At 35.7% G+C, this 15,192-nt stretch overlaps 1 protein-coding gene across 1 annotated transcript in view; it reads left to right on the top strand.

The window, feature by feature from the left end:
- The first annotated feature begins 1,541 nt into the window (after nt 1–1,541).
- The window catches only part of LOC143257756 (BMP-binding endothelial regulator protein-like), a 17,125-nt gene continuing 3,474 nt past the window's right edge, over nt 1,542–15,192 (top strand). The window contains exons 1-10 of the mRNA XM_076516788.1: nt 1,542–1,569; nt 1,712–1,839; nt 3,597–3,696; nt 7,331–7,437; nt 7,737–7,886; nt 8,829–8,982; nt 10,749–10,939; nt 11,176–11,314; nt 13,786–13,958; nt 15,011–15,177. Coding sequence (XP_076372903.1) covers nt 1,542–1,569; nt 1,712–1,839; nt 3,597–3,696; nt 7,331–7,437; nt 7,737–7,886; nt 8,829–8,982; nt 10,749–10,939; nt 11,176–11,314; nt 13,786–13,958; nt 15,011–15,177 — 1,337 coding nt within the window. The remainder of the gene's footprint in view (nt 1,570–1,711; nt 1,840–3,596; nt 3,697–7,330; nt 7,438–7,736; nt 7,887–8,828; nt 8,983–10,748; nt 10,940–11,175; nt 11,315–13,785; nt 13,959–15,010; nt 15,178–15,192) is intronic.

Consider the following 15,192-nt stretch of genomic DNA (forward strand, 5'->3'; position numbering starts at 1 on the left):
TGTTGAAGTTAGTGAAACACTTTACTGTTTCTATACTCAATCATGTGTTGAAGTTAGTGAAACACTATACTGTTTCTGTACTCAATCATGTGTTGAAGTTAGTGAAACACGATACTGTTTCTGTACTCAATCATGTGTTGAAGTTAGTGAAACACGATACTGTTTCTGTACTCAATCACATGTTGAAGTTACTGAAACACTATACTGTTTCTATACTCAATCATATGTTGACGTAAATGAAACACAATATTGTTTCTGTACCCAATCATGTGTTGAAGTTAGTGAAACTCTATACTCTTTCTGTACTCCATCATGTGTTGAAGTTAGTGAAACACAATACTGTTTTTGTACCCAATCATGTGTTGAAGTTAGTGAAACTCTATACTGTTTCTGTACCCAATCATGTATTGAAGTAAGTGAAACACAATACTGTTTCTGTACCCAATCATGTGTTGAAGTTAGTGAAACTCTATACTGTTTCTGTACCCAATCATGTATTGACGTAAGTGAAACACAATACTGTTTCTGTACCCAATCATGTGTTGAAGTTAGTGAAACTCTATACTGTTTCTGTACTCAATCATGTGTTGAAGTTAGTGAAACTCTATACTGTTTCTGTACCCAATCATGTGTTGAAGTTAGTGAAACTCTATACTGTTTTTGTACTCAATCATGTCTTGAAGTTGGTGAAACTCTATACTGGTTTTGTACCCAATCATGTTTTGAAGTTAGTGAAACACAATACTGCTTCTGTACTCAATCATGTGTTGAAGTTAGTGAAACACTATACTGTTTCTGTACTCAATCATGTGTTGAAGTTAGTGAAACACTATACTGTTTCTGTACTCAATCATGTGTTGAAGTTAGTGAAACTCTATACTGTTTCTGTACCCAATCATGTGTTGAAGTTAGTGAAACTCTATACTGTTTCTGTACTCAATCATGTGTTGAAGTTAGTGAAACTCTATACTGTTTCTGTACCCAATCATGTGTTGAAGTTAGTGAAACTCTATACTGTTTCTGTACTCAATCATGTGTTGAAGTTAGTGAAACACTACACTGTTTCTGTACTCAATCATGTGTTGAAGTTAGTGAAACACTATACTGTTTCTGTACTCAATCATGTGTTGAAGTTAGTGAAACACTATACTGTTTCTGTAATCAATCATGTGTTGAAGTTAGTGAAACACTATACTGTTTCTGTACTCAATCATGTGTTGAAGTTAGTGAAACACTATACTGTTTCTGTACTCAATCATGTGTTGAACTTCGTGAAACTATAGTGGTGTAATGACTGTAGTCTTATACAGAAAATTGTAATGCATGACTGTAACATTATATAGGAAAATATGTCACGTGATTGTAATACCACATAGAATTATTCGTCACATGACTAATATTACATAGAATAATATATTACGTACTATAATAACACAGAAGGTTACACTTCGGCAATATTACACACTATTACAACACCGAATAAAACTTCATGGTTTATTTTGAACAGTGAGAGAAGACGTGAGGGACACACTGTGTCCAACATGGTGCTAGTTTCAATCGACTTAGGATGTAAGGGTCATTTTGTGTATTTTAATATTTTCAATTTGGATAACAAGAAAAGGAAGTAATTACAAGAAATTATGCGCAGTTGTATGAAAGTTTGCTCCCTTTTACCTTGTCGGAATGTTGTGAATCCGTTACTGTTATAAAGGTTTGACCTCTTCAAGCTCACACCCAGTTTTATTCGATACAGATTGCTCAGTAGGAGGAAGGACCTACCACGATGAAGAAGAAATTGAAGCCACAAAGACTGATCCATGTGTACTCTGTCGCTGTCAGGTAAGCCACAAAGACTGATCCATGTGTACTCTGTCGCTGTCAGGTAAGCGACAAAGACTGATCCATGTGTACTCTGTCGCTGTCAGGTAAGCTACAAAGACTGATCCATGTGTACTCTGTCGCTGTCAGGTAAGCCACAAAGACTGATCCATGTGTACTCTGTCGCTGTCAGGTAAGCGACAAAGACTGATCCATGTGTACTCTGTCTCTGTCAGGTAAGCTACAAAGACTGATCCATGTGTACTCTGTCGCTGTCAGGTAAGCCACAAAGACTGATCCATGTGTACTCTGTCGCTGTCAGGTAAGCAACAAAGACTGATCCATGTGTACTCTGTCGCTGTCAGGTAAGCCACAAAGACTGATCCATCTGTACTCTGTCGCTGTCAGGTAAGCTACAAAGACTGATCCATGTGTACTCTGTCGCTGTCAGGTAAGCCACAAAGACTGATCCATCTGTACTCTGTCGCTGTCAGGTAAGCCACAAAGACTGATCCATGTGTACTCTGTCGCTGTCAGGTAAGCTACAAAGACTGATCCATGTGTACTCTGTCGCTGTCAGATACGGTAGGCTTATGTTGAAGCAAAGTTAAGAAATTAAACACCACCAAGAGATGAACGTTCTTATATTAAACACCACCAAGAGATGAACGTTCTTATATTAAACACCACCAAGAGATGAACGTTCTTATATTAAACACCACCAAGAGATGAACGTTCTTATATTAAACACGACCAAGAGATGAACGTTCTTCTGAAAGTTTTTTTTTTTAAAGTAAGGGTGGGGGAAATCACACTTTTAACAAGATGAAAAATAAAAGTCCAGAAGAACAGAATACCGTTCTTATAAAGTCCAGAGGAACAGAATACCGTTTTAAAAGTTACTTGGTCGACAGTATAGTTATCATAGGACTTTGCTGCTATTTGGAAGCGTAAAATATTATATATGTCTGTATTCAACATAATTACAGTTTCATAGGAGAAGGTTGCTCAAGCAGTATAGAAACCACAGGTTGCTCAAGCAGTATAGAAACCACAGGTTGCTCAAGCAGTATAGAAACCACAGGTTGCTCAAGCAGTATAGAAACCACAGGTTGCTCAAGCAGTATAGAAACCACAGGTTGCTCAAGCAGTATAGAAACCACAGGTTGCTCAAGCAGTATAGAAACCACAGGTTGCTCAAGCAGTATAGAAACCACAGGTTGCTCAAGCAGTATAGAAACCACCGAATGTGTTTTTCTTGTTGTATTGTATTTCATTAGTTTTCACAACCATTTCTCTTATTAAAACAAATAAACGAGTAGTTTTTAAGTATTTAAATTATTCATATTAATGTGCTTAACTATTTAAATATTCATATTAATATGTTTAAGTATTTATTGTATTCCTATTAATGTTTTTAAGTATTTAAATTATTCCTATTAATATTTTTAAGTATTTAAATTATTCCTATTAATATTTTTAAGTATTTAAATTATTCCTATTAATGTTTTAAGTATTTAAATTATTTTATTAATGTTTTTAAGTATTTAAAGTATTTCTATTAATGTGCTTAAATATTTATTGTATTCCTATTAATATTTATAAGTATTTACAGTATCCCTTTGGAAGTTTTTAAGTATTTATAGTATCCTTCTGAATGATTTTGAAGTGTTTAAATATCCCCTTAAGAGTTTTTAAAGTCTTCAATCAATCTAAATGTTGAAATTTTAATTGAACTATTATCTGAATATGTCTAAACTTGAATTCTCTGCTTTTAGAAGGGAAGTATTGTTTGTTTCAAGAAAGCTTGTCCAGTTCTGCCTTGTCCATCTCTCAGATACACCCTGCGTTCGGGGGAATGTTGTCCCCGATGTCGAGGTAGGTAAAGTAACCTGAAGAATCAAAGACCACGAACTCTTCTCTACTTCCACACAGTACTTATTACCACTACTGACCACCGCTAGTCTGGTGACTGACCACTGCTTGTCTGGTGTGGTCTATTGTTTCGACTCGTAATATGTGAATCACGAGTTCGAATACCCTCCCACCAAACACGTTCGTCCCTTCATCCGTGAAGGCGTGTGTGACGAACAATCTCACTATTCGTAAATGGAACTGTAGTTTGGCGGTGGGTGATAATGACTTGCCACCTTTCTTCTAATGAGCCTATCACTACTAAATTGAGGACCAATCTAGTAACTGAAGAACATAAAAACTCGAAACATTTTAGCTACAATATATAAACTAAATCTTTTGAGGACAAATATGAATATATTTGCTTAATTTTACAGGCTTTCGTTATTGTACCTCAGACAGATGTATACGAAACTACAAGAAAAAAAGGACGTTTGGTTTTCTATGTAGGTGATTTTGTGTTGGAATTTCGCGCAAAACTACACGAGAGCTATCTGTGTTAGCTGCCCCTAATTTAGCAGTGTAAGACTATAGGGAAGGCAGCTAGTCATCACCACCCACCGCCAACTCTTGGGCTACTCTTTTACCAACGAATAGTGGGATTGACCGTCACCGGCTGAAAGGGCGATCATGTTTGGTGCGAAGGGATCCTAACCCGTGACCCTCAGTTTACGAGTCTAACGCCTTAACCCACCTGGCCATGCCGGACGTGCAGGTAATAGATATCAAAATATTTTGTTTGTTTGTTGTCAAGCGTGACGCTCCATCCACTGCGGGTATCATAACGCCATTTCTAACATTATCAGCTCCAGATCTCCCGCTGAGCCATTAGGGGAGTATATTAATATAACAAGTAATTAATAAATAAACACAAGCAAATAAATACAAACTCTAAACTACATTTTCAGTGTGGAAAGGATTGAAAAACGTTGTGCTACATTTAAAGTACTTTAATTTAAATGCATCCAGACCATGTCACGAGGAGGCGCTTTTCTTCATTATCCCTTACAACAGGGAAAAGGTGTTTTTAATAATTGGAAATAAATAAAAAAATAATAAAATAAATATTGTGACATGAATATCGTCACTTCGAAAGTAATAGAATTCATTGTGTTAAACAAGTTAAGTAGAATCACAGTTAACACTATGTAACACAAATTACGTACCTGGATAGTATGTGTTATTTCTTAATTACTTATGTTGTAAACATACAGAAAATGTAACACAAATTACGTACCTGGATAGTACGTATTATTTCTTAATTACTTATGTTGTAAACATACAGAAAATGGCCATTAGTTCCTTCAAACTTTGCTTTTGTGACCTGGATAATGAAATTTAGAAATTAATCTATTTTCTATGTAAAACGGGTAAATTTGCACATTTTCATTTACATAAGGTCTGAATAAAACAACATATGAATCAAGATTTACATGTATTTATACTAAAGTTATACAAAAATGTTTAGAAGTGAGTAGTTTTTCGAGATTTGCGACTGTAATGTAAATCACCTTCACATATCAGACCACAAATATAGCCTCCCATCATGTGTTCGTTATACGCTCCTTAGTAGTGGCGTTCAAAGTCCTGTATATCTTGGTGGAAGCACTCGCTTTGCTCCTCTGAGTATGTTCCCATGTTCTTGAATTTATCAAGATGAGCGTCAAGGATATGAACTTTCAGGGACATCCTGAGCCCATTTTGCCATAGTTCTTCACCAGAACCTCAACCAGTTTTACATAATTGTCGGCTTTGTGATTGCCCAAGAAGCCCCAAACCACTGTAACAAAGCTGCCACCAGCTTTTTGTTCTTCCTACTGAGCTTCTTGGGGAAAAGAAGTCTCGAAGGTACTTGAATACTGCAGACTCCTTATCAAGAGCTGTGACAAATTGTTTCATAAGACCCAGTTTTATGTGCAATGGTGGGAACAACACCTTCTGGAGGTCCACTAGTGGTTCACACTTGACGTTGTGCCTCCCCACAGAGAACTCGGTCCGTTGTGGCCTGTCGTTGTCCCTGCTGTCCCAAAGGCAAAGATAACAAGTAAACTTGGTAAAGCCTCCTTGGAGACCCATCAGGAATGTCACCATTTTGAAGTCTCCGATAACCTCCCAACCATACTCATCATACTTCAAGGCTTCTAGCAAAGCCTTGATGCTGTTGTATTCCTTTTTGAGGTGCACCGAATGAGCCAGAGGAAGAGACGGATACTTATTCCCGTTATGGAGCAGCACAACTTTGAGGATTCCGGATGAGCTGTCAATGGAGAGGCGCCACTCGTTCGGGTTACAGGAAATTCCAGTTGTCTCGTACAGACCGGATACATTGTGGCAGAAACAAACCTCATTCTGACGAGTGAAGTTCTACAACATTCTGGAAAATTATTTTAATTTCTACAATATTCCAGAAAGTTCTTGAAAATTCTTGTAAGTTCGAGAAAATTCTCTGTCAGCTACTCAGCACTGAAACCATCTGTAATGTTTTGGAAAATGGGTAAATTTGAAAATTTCATTACCCAGGTCACAAAAGCAAAGTTTTAAGAGACAAATAGGTCTTTTCCATTTACTTTAGGTATAAGTAATTGGGAAATAACACTTTCTGCCCAGGAACAAGAAAAGTAAAAATTTTGTTACGTAGTGTAATGAAACATACTGAATAATATGGACAACAGAGTTTGTCTATAGTTAATAAATTTATTTGTTGCTTTGTCTTAACATTTGGACAAAGATTCAAAATTTGTTAATTATTCCATTTAGAATTGTTTACTGGTTAATTTAGTGCTATTTAAAAACAGTAAAATTTACACAATTTTTAATCGCAAAAAAATAATAATTATTTAATAATTACATCGTATCCATACGTACTATCCAGTCGTCATGAGGTAAGTATTACTTTAAAAAAGGATGAAATCCATATGAACTATCCAGTCGTCACGAGGTAAGTGTTACTTTAAAAAAGGATGAATTCCATACGTACTATCCAGTCGTCATGAGGTACGTGTTACATTAAAAAAGACAAAGATAAACATTTTAAAACTGTTTTTTATTACTAGAACAAACGTTGCCCTAATGATGTTACTTCACTGTTACTTCACAACTACCACCAAGCATGTTAAACGTGAATACGAAACTTTGCTAGACATAAGGTACCTGATCAAGTTTCTTTTTTTAATGAATATTACGCACGTGGTTTTAAATAAATTACGTGTTTACGGTAACTCTTTATAAAGATGCAGTCTTTATCACGATGAGTTAAGACAATAAAAGAGATATTTGATATTTATATACATTAATATAAAGATGTCTCAGTGATAAGTACAAAGTATTATAACTCTTAAAATTGGGTTTCGATACCTGTAATTTCCAGATAACACACATAGCCCCCTTAGTTATCAAAGATAACAAGGAAATTGGAAAATGTTGATTCACTTATTTTGAAACAATTTTTATTTGTTCACCCATTCATTCGCTTTCAGTATGTTGTACCAACAGAGTAGCAAATATTTTGTCTGGTTTAATAAGTAAAACATTTGTTAGTTTCGATATTTTCTCACTATAACGATAAGCGATTCGATTTTCAAAATGTTTGTTTTTATAGGCAGCCAGAAAATAGAAGACGTCAACGGAAAGTGCCATCTAGCGGCGACTAGTATAAGCGATGGAGAGAGTTTAGTGTTTGATCCCTGCACTGTGTGTAAATGCCACGTGGGTTACTAACAAAACTATAATTTTTGTTGTCACTGAAACTGTTTTAATGATATAAATATATTTCAAAGCATAGCTTTGAATTTTAAAATTAACAGTGAAAACTGAAGCTTGGAAACCTGAGTCACCTTGAAAACTATCTTTGTCGTTTCGTTAATTCGTAGTAAATGAGTATTTATTTGTTTGTATCTATAAAAATCTGAAATGATATTATATGTTCTTATACACTTATTACACTGCACGAATATTACACTTAAAATATATTTTATAATGCTACAAAAAATAATGTGTTCTTTCAGAATTCCACAACGATGTGCAATCGGAAAGTCTGTCCTCCTGTATATTGTCCACCGCACTTCCAGGTGGCGCTACCTGACCAGTGCTGCTACACCTGTAGTGAACCAGAGGAATTAACGTCGGTGTGCATGTTCGAAGGACGAGCTTACGAGGTTTGCACAGATAAATATAAAAACAAATTAGCTGAATCTTCTCGTGTCACTTTACTAGAAGTTGTTTTTACAGAATTACAAATAACGATGTATCACTTCCTTTTCAGTAACTGTATTGACCTGTTATCTGTAAACACATCAGGGACGTGTCCACCAAGAGTAATTGACGTGTTCCTTCATTCTGCTCCCCTCTCATGTGAGATATCAAGATTTTTAGATTGTCCCTAAGTTATGGTACTTACTGGTATTAAACTGTTAGTTTCTTAGATGGGCACGTTAGTCATACTGTTTAACTTGAATAGAAACGAGTATCTCCAGTCAGAAGGCGCTCGACTCGTAATCTGAGGGTCGCGAATTCAAATCCCCGTCTCACCAACCGTGCTCGCCCTTTCAGCGTTATAATGTGATGGTTAGTCCTACTATTTGTTGGTAAAAGAGTAGTCCTAGAGTTGGCGATGGGTGGTGACAAAATTCAAACCAAACAAGGAATCACATGAAACCCTGGGGGATGGGGGGGTTTAATGGTAGTTTGAACGAACTTTAAATTGTCGCACAGTTGTGTAAAAAAAATATATTTTGTTTGTAGTTAAATCGAAACCAGTTCTTAGTGTCATAAGGCTTCAAACTTATCAGCTGAGCCTCTGAAGAGGAGGGTGCAAAGAGAACGTGAAGTATTTTCGATTTTTTTTACGATTAAAAAGTGTAAATAAAAGGGAAATAAAAATTTATTTATTTCATACACTTGGACGATTTGTGATTATAACCAATAGTCCAAACTTCTGTCCAAACTAATAGTAGTAATGCTATCCAATACACGAGTATTAGAAAATCACAAAAGAGGCGTGGAATTTTCAAGACAGTTGTAATAATAGTTTTATAAAGATATTAGAGAATTTTCATATCTGTCCGCTAAAGTGAAACACGAGGAACTTCTCTTACTAGGAAGGAAAGACGTGGATGAAAGACCCCTGTGTGCAGTGCTCTTGTTTCCAGGGGCAGGTTATTTGCTCGACCATTTACTGTTCAGTGAGAAAGTGTCTGAAAGGCTACAAGTTAAAGTCCGTCCCTGGCAAATGTTGTCCCTCATGTGTAGAAGGTAAGTTTTAACAAGTTAAACATGAAGCTACATGGATTACATGTGACGAGATATAAATGACAATAGTATTATAAACACATATCTATTTGCAGCAGTGTGTTAAGTGATGACAGATCTGGTGTTTTCAGTAATGTGAAAAATACCAGGTGGCGCTCGACTCGTAATCAGAGGGTCGCGAGTTCGAATCCCCTTCACACCAAACATGCTCGTCCTTTCAGCCGTTGGAGCGTTATAATGTTACGGTTAGTACTACTATTCGTTGGTAAAAGAGTAGCCCAAGAGTTGGCAGTGGATAGTGATGACTAACTGCCTTTCCTCTAGTCTTACACTACTAAATTAGGGACGGCTATCGCAGATAGCCTTCGTGTAGCTTTGCGCGAAATTCAAAGCAGTCCAAACCAAACAATTTCAATATGGCTAATCTGACACCATAAGAATCGTGAAAACCACACAGTTGTCAATATTGCTGTTTGGGAACTGTAAGAAGGTATCTTTGTGTCAAACCCCATGATAGTTGGTTGACAGACACATTAATAGTTCGTTAAAATTCCAAATTACACTTTTCTTGCTGAAAAATCAAAAGATGAAATTTCAAAATTGTCTATATCTCTGTTTGTGACCTGTAATAAGGAAAAAAGGTTTATTTGTACCTAAATCCCATGAAATTGGTCGAACTTACGGTAAAATAATGGTAAAAAATCCCTAAAACAATACTTTAATTTTACCCCTTGACCCTTCTATTATCATTGAAAATGGACAAGTCCACCATTTTTGTTTGTCAACGTGTGAACCTGAAGAAAAGTGTCTTTGTAGCAAGTTGGTCAAAATACAGAAAATAAAAAGGAAAATGTTAGCGGAAAGTGCCATCTAGCGGCGATTAGTATAAGCGATTGAGAGAGAGTTTGGTGTTTGATTCCCGCATCGTGTGTAAATACCAAGTGGGTTACTAATAAAACTATAATTTTTATTGTCACGAGAACTTTAACTGGTTGCTGTAAATATGTTCACACACGAGCCAAAGATCCACATTTTTAAGTTGTTTGACTTCTCACCCTATAAAATCTTTAAATATAGCTTAAATAACAACAACAACAACAAAAATCATAAAGGTTCCTGGACATATTAGACCAAGGTATAACTTTACTAAGTTTCGAGTCAATCCGTCAAGAAGTGAAAGAATAGTGCTCGAAAGAAAATTGTTTGTAAGAAGAAACAATAGAAAAACAAGTCTAGATAATAGATACAGTGTTAGGTAATATGACAGTTACCAATGGTTAGATACCTAGTGTCAGTAATACAGCTGTTATCAGTGGTTACAGATTTCGTGTCAATAGTGTGGTGTGTGTGTGTGTGTATTTTCTCATAGCAAAGCCACATCGGGCTATCTGCTGAGTCCACCGAGGGGAATCGAATCCCTGATTTTAGCGCAATAGTGTGTACATAAACAAGATGAAACTGTATAGAGCATGTTGGAACACATACTTATGGATCTGTAATGAGCCTACATAAGCTGAAATCCTGCTTTACATACGGTAATCTTAAAACTGTACAAAGAGCCAGAATAATTACAATATGTAACATTTCTATCCGATTTCTTCCATAAATATTCTTCATATTTTCTTAACTTACACTCGTTAATTGCTAGATTATTTTAACTTTGACTTTATAATCTCATCCGGTTCACTATGTCTTTATCTTCTTGTTCACTGATTAACGAAATGTCTCTACTGCTCCGAGGTCCTAACGTATCTATACAACTGTTATAGATGATGGAGTGTGTACAATTTTTGGACATCGTCACTACCACACTTTCGACGACCAGTCATTTTCCTTCCAGGGTGCTTGTAAATATTTACTTGCTAAAGACTGCAGTGGAAACAAAACCTTTTCAGTTAAGACAATTAATAATCCACGTCACTCCGAGACAGTTTCATGGACTCATAAACTGAGGATTAAGGTATCTATATTATGTTTGATGTAATTTTCACAGTAAATTTTAAAACAAAATTAATGCGCACATATTTAAAGTTAATAATCAAGCTGTATGATCCTTGGTCAGTGGCTAAAATTTAAGAAAAGAGTAAAAATATTTTTCTGGTTAAAGAAGGCTAAATTAAAGCAACGAGTATTAAATTAGAGCTACCAGGAGTTATTTTTGTAATATGTTGCTAAACGTATTTTCATTTTTTACAGATAGATGGAGCTAAGGTAATGCTTGGACCGTTCTTGAGAGTGAAAATAAACAAAAATAAAGTTCGTTTACCGTTTATCAAACTTGGCGTCCTATCAGTTCTTCAAGAGGGCTATATGGTGGTTGTTAGGACTAACATCGGTAATAAGTTTTTAGTTGTTCGGATATTAAACAAAACTGATGTTTGTAATTGAATACCTATTACTATTCATTTGATTATAATGTGTGTGTTTTGTTGGGTGTTTTTTGTGACTGAAAACTAAAAGCTCGCGCCTTGGTAACGTCTCCACTGAAACAGCTGAAGTATCATAAAGTTCGTACACTCTATGGTCAAACAACAATGACAAAATGTGTACTTTTAAAGATGATTGCCACTTAGTTTTATTTGTTTCTCTGCCCAACAAGCCCAAAACAAGTGAAGAAAGCGTCAGTAAGATACCAAGCCACAAAGTTATCAACCCACCAAACTGTTCATCTTTCTTCTTGTTTAAACCTAAATCCACTCTATGCGATGCCATCGCTAAGGTGTAATAACTGTCTTAAAAACAACAATATAATTCTAGAGTAAACGATGTTGTCGTTACCCTTTGAAGTTAGTTTCTTTACACAAATCTATTTACCTTTAAAAAGCTTAAGTACAAGGTGAAACTGGAGTTCACAGTCAATAACAGATGAACATTAGATGACTGGAACATGTAGAATACTCAGTGCTTTGTACACTGTACAGTCGGTGTCACTTGGGAGCCAACTCCTATATTATGTATGAAGTGAAGGTGTAAAAAATCAATACACATAATATTAAATTTTCTACATGCATTAAAAGAATGCAGTCGTGGGAAAGGAACATTACAAAACAATTAATAAAAAAAACATTTTGTAAATGTGAAATAATGTATAGATGGTAGACACAACTATAAATAAATTATTCTAACTTGACTTTCAATGTTATATTGTAAAATTCATACTTGAATTTAATATTACTACAATTGGTAGTTATCTATATTCCTAACTATTAGTATGCAGTTTATCATAATATCATAGTCATGTCCTTGCATACCAGGAAAACCAACTTGAGATAAAATATGTCTTGATTATTACAAACTCTCGGTATGAAGTCGGTCGAATTGACCAACCTCGCAACCATTTTATTCTCGTGCATTATACAGTGTAACATTAAAATTTAATATTGAAAGAGATATATGAATGACCTACGTATACTTATATCATGCCTATATTTGTGTTTGTAATATTTTTGGCACTGTCATCCCTGCATTATCGTACATTTACAAAATGTTTTGTTCTGTTTCTATTACTGAACAACATACTTCGATTTACCATGAACAAAGTAACTAAATTTTGGAACTGAACTATTTTTTGGTTGCTTCATTGCGAAATAGTGAAAGAATAAAATACTTCATTACCTCTTCCGATTCTGAGGTTCAATAACGTGAATATACAAAAATCTAAACTTTTTCTGATATTCCGTAATACTGTGAAGTGATGAGAATTTGGTCAGAATATTGTGTAACCCCTGTGTGACAGCCTTGGGCTTTTGTAGTCACATATGTTATGGGCTAATTCTTTTATATTTAATAATAGTTAATTAACCACCTTGTCAAGGACAAATCTGAAATCATTATAACTCCAGAAATTTGGTAGACATTCGATGAGACGTCGTTTATAAGTAATTTGTATACACAGCCTTACCAGATGAACCTGGACGTGTTGTTGTAGACAATATAGCACAGTCTTTAGTTTGTACCACTGTTACTGTTCTGTGAAGCCCTCTCAAATAGTTTAACTAGAATCTGTCATTAGTTTTGTTTCAGACCCTTGACTAGTTAGCAGAGACAAAGGATTGTTCTTTTTTCTTTTAATCCACCTGTTAACGTGTCCACTAACTTGTTTAGGCAGCTGTTTTAGTGCACATTTTTCACACTTCCGACACTTTCAAACACATCACATTTTGGCATCGTCCACTGTTAATCTACCAACCCGTTATCTCTGTTCACTACGTTTCAAAATATATGTATATGTATCTCTCATATTTGCATGCACAGATTTCGTAGCATCATTCTTTATTTTCAACAGTTCCAAATTTTCTGCTACTCAATTACCCTTTCCTGGTACTGATATTAAAAAAAAATTAAAAACGCCTTTCTTCTTACCATAATTTTATTCTCTCCTTTTAGTTAATTGTCTTTTTATGTTTGAAAATTTAACTACCATGTGTAAGATGAAAAATTTAATTACGAGGCTACACGGGCTTAAACAGCCAAAGGTTACTGAAGCTTAAGATGAAGTGGTTGTTTCGTACAGTTAACTCCATGTCTACATAATTTTAGTACCTGCTAACTGTTTGAACCTAAAGATGGCGCTACTGTATATTTAACCTGATTTCTTATCTTCACAGGTTCAAACAGCTTTAAAGTAGTAAAACTAAAGATGGCGTGGCTGTATTATTCACCTGATGTATAATGTACGTAGAGTTAAAGAACCAGAAGTTACAGCAGGGACTGGACAGAACAATTATTTTAATTTAACCAGTTAAAACACATATAGTAGAACCGATATTTTTAGTTTCAGGCTCTGGTCTTTCTCTGTTTTCCCAGGACTTAAAATTACTTGGGATGGCGACAGCTACGTTGAGGTTTCTGTCCCTCCAATCTTCAAGAACCAATTGTGTGGACTTTGCGGAAATTACAACGGCCAACCTGGTGACGACTTTATCATTAAAAAAGGGAAAAAAGTTTCTGATGTAGAAATGTTTGGAAATTTTTGGAAAGTAAGTCAACTTTATAAATAACGTTTATGGCCGTCAACATCCCGTTAATTTACAATAAGTTTCGAGATGTTTGATTTTCAGCAGTAAAACTAAAAAATACAGAGATATAAATTCAGAAGATAAATTACAAATAATTTTACCAGTTTTATCCTAAAGAAACAAATATATTTGTTCTATATTGTTTTACCTTCCTCAGTGGGCCAGCGGTAAATCTGTGCTCTTATTACGTTAAAAATATGGTTTCGATACTTATAGCAGTCACAGCAAAGATAGCCTATTGCAGAGATGTACCGAGAGGGAGACAAACGTGGGAGAGAGGTCAAGGTTTAGTTGACCGAGCGAAGAAAGAGAATATGTGGCGAACCAATTACACACCCTAAAGTAACCTCTGAAAACTCTTGGGTTCTAGATTACGTTTTACAAATTGTCCTAAGAGTAATTATCCTAACGTTAATGCGTTTTTACTGGAAGTCTAGGACATATTGGAAAGTGGGGACAGCGTCCCCCCATCCATGCTTCCAACACCACTGCCTCATTATGTAGCTTTACTCTTAACAACAAACAAACACACGTTGCGAACAATCAAACTGACTTCATCACAAACACCAACTTTTAGGAACTTTGGGGGAAAGAGGTAATTCTAATTTTTGTAGTTTTACTCGTCTCTGACACTGAAGTGGACATCGCATATTCAAATTATCTGGACTGTCTTCCAGGGGCGTCAAGAAGCAAGTCGGGCCCCGGGGACGATTATTTCACCGGGCCCCTTTTTAAAGTCTGCATACATTAATGGGCGTATGAGAAATTTTCCTGGTAGGCTGAAGCCAAATGTGTTGATAATTTACATTTTTGAGGCAAAGCGATTTCCCGCAGTACTCCGATTTTTCCTTAAGTACATCATGAAAATGTTCTTTGTCCCAGATTTCCCCGGGATAGTAGACCCCCCCTCCCTGACCCGACGTTTTTGCATGTAAGCATTTCTTTGCTCCCCCTGACTTGGTACTTAAGAATGTTGTATTTGTGTTTTTTGTTCTTTTTTTTTGTTTTTTCAGAGAGGAAGTAGCCGCCAGTGTAACAGATTGCAGACAGCTCATATCGCCAGGGGTCTCTGTTATCATAATATGGAAGCCAGAACTCGCGGCATTCAACAGTGTAGCATTTTAAAGTCAGCCCTTTTCCGTCGCTGTTTCCAAGTTGTGGATCTAGGTCCATACTTTCGGTAAGAATAAAGAAA

The sequence above is a fragment of the Tachypleus tridentatus genome, chromosome 7, assembly GCF_004210375.1.
Source record: "Tachypleus tridentatus isolate NWPU-2018 chromosome 7, ASM421037v1, whole genome shotgun sequence".
In the NCBI taxonomy this organism is placed as follows: domain Eukaryota; kingdom Metazoa; phylum Arthropoda; class Merostomata; order Xiphosura; family Limulidae; genus Tachypleus; species Tachypleus tridentatus.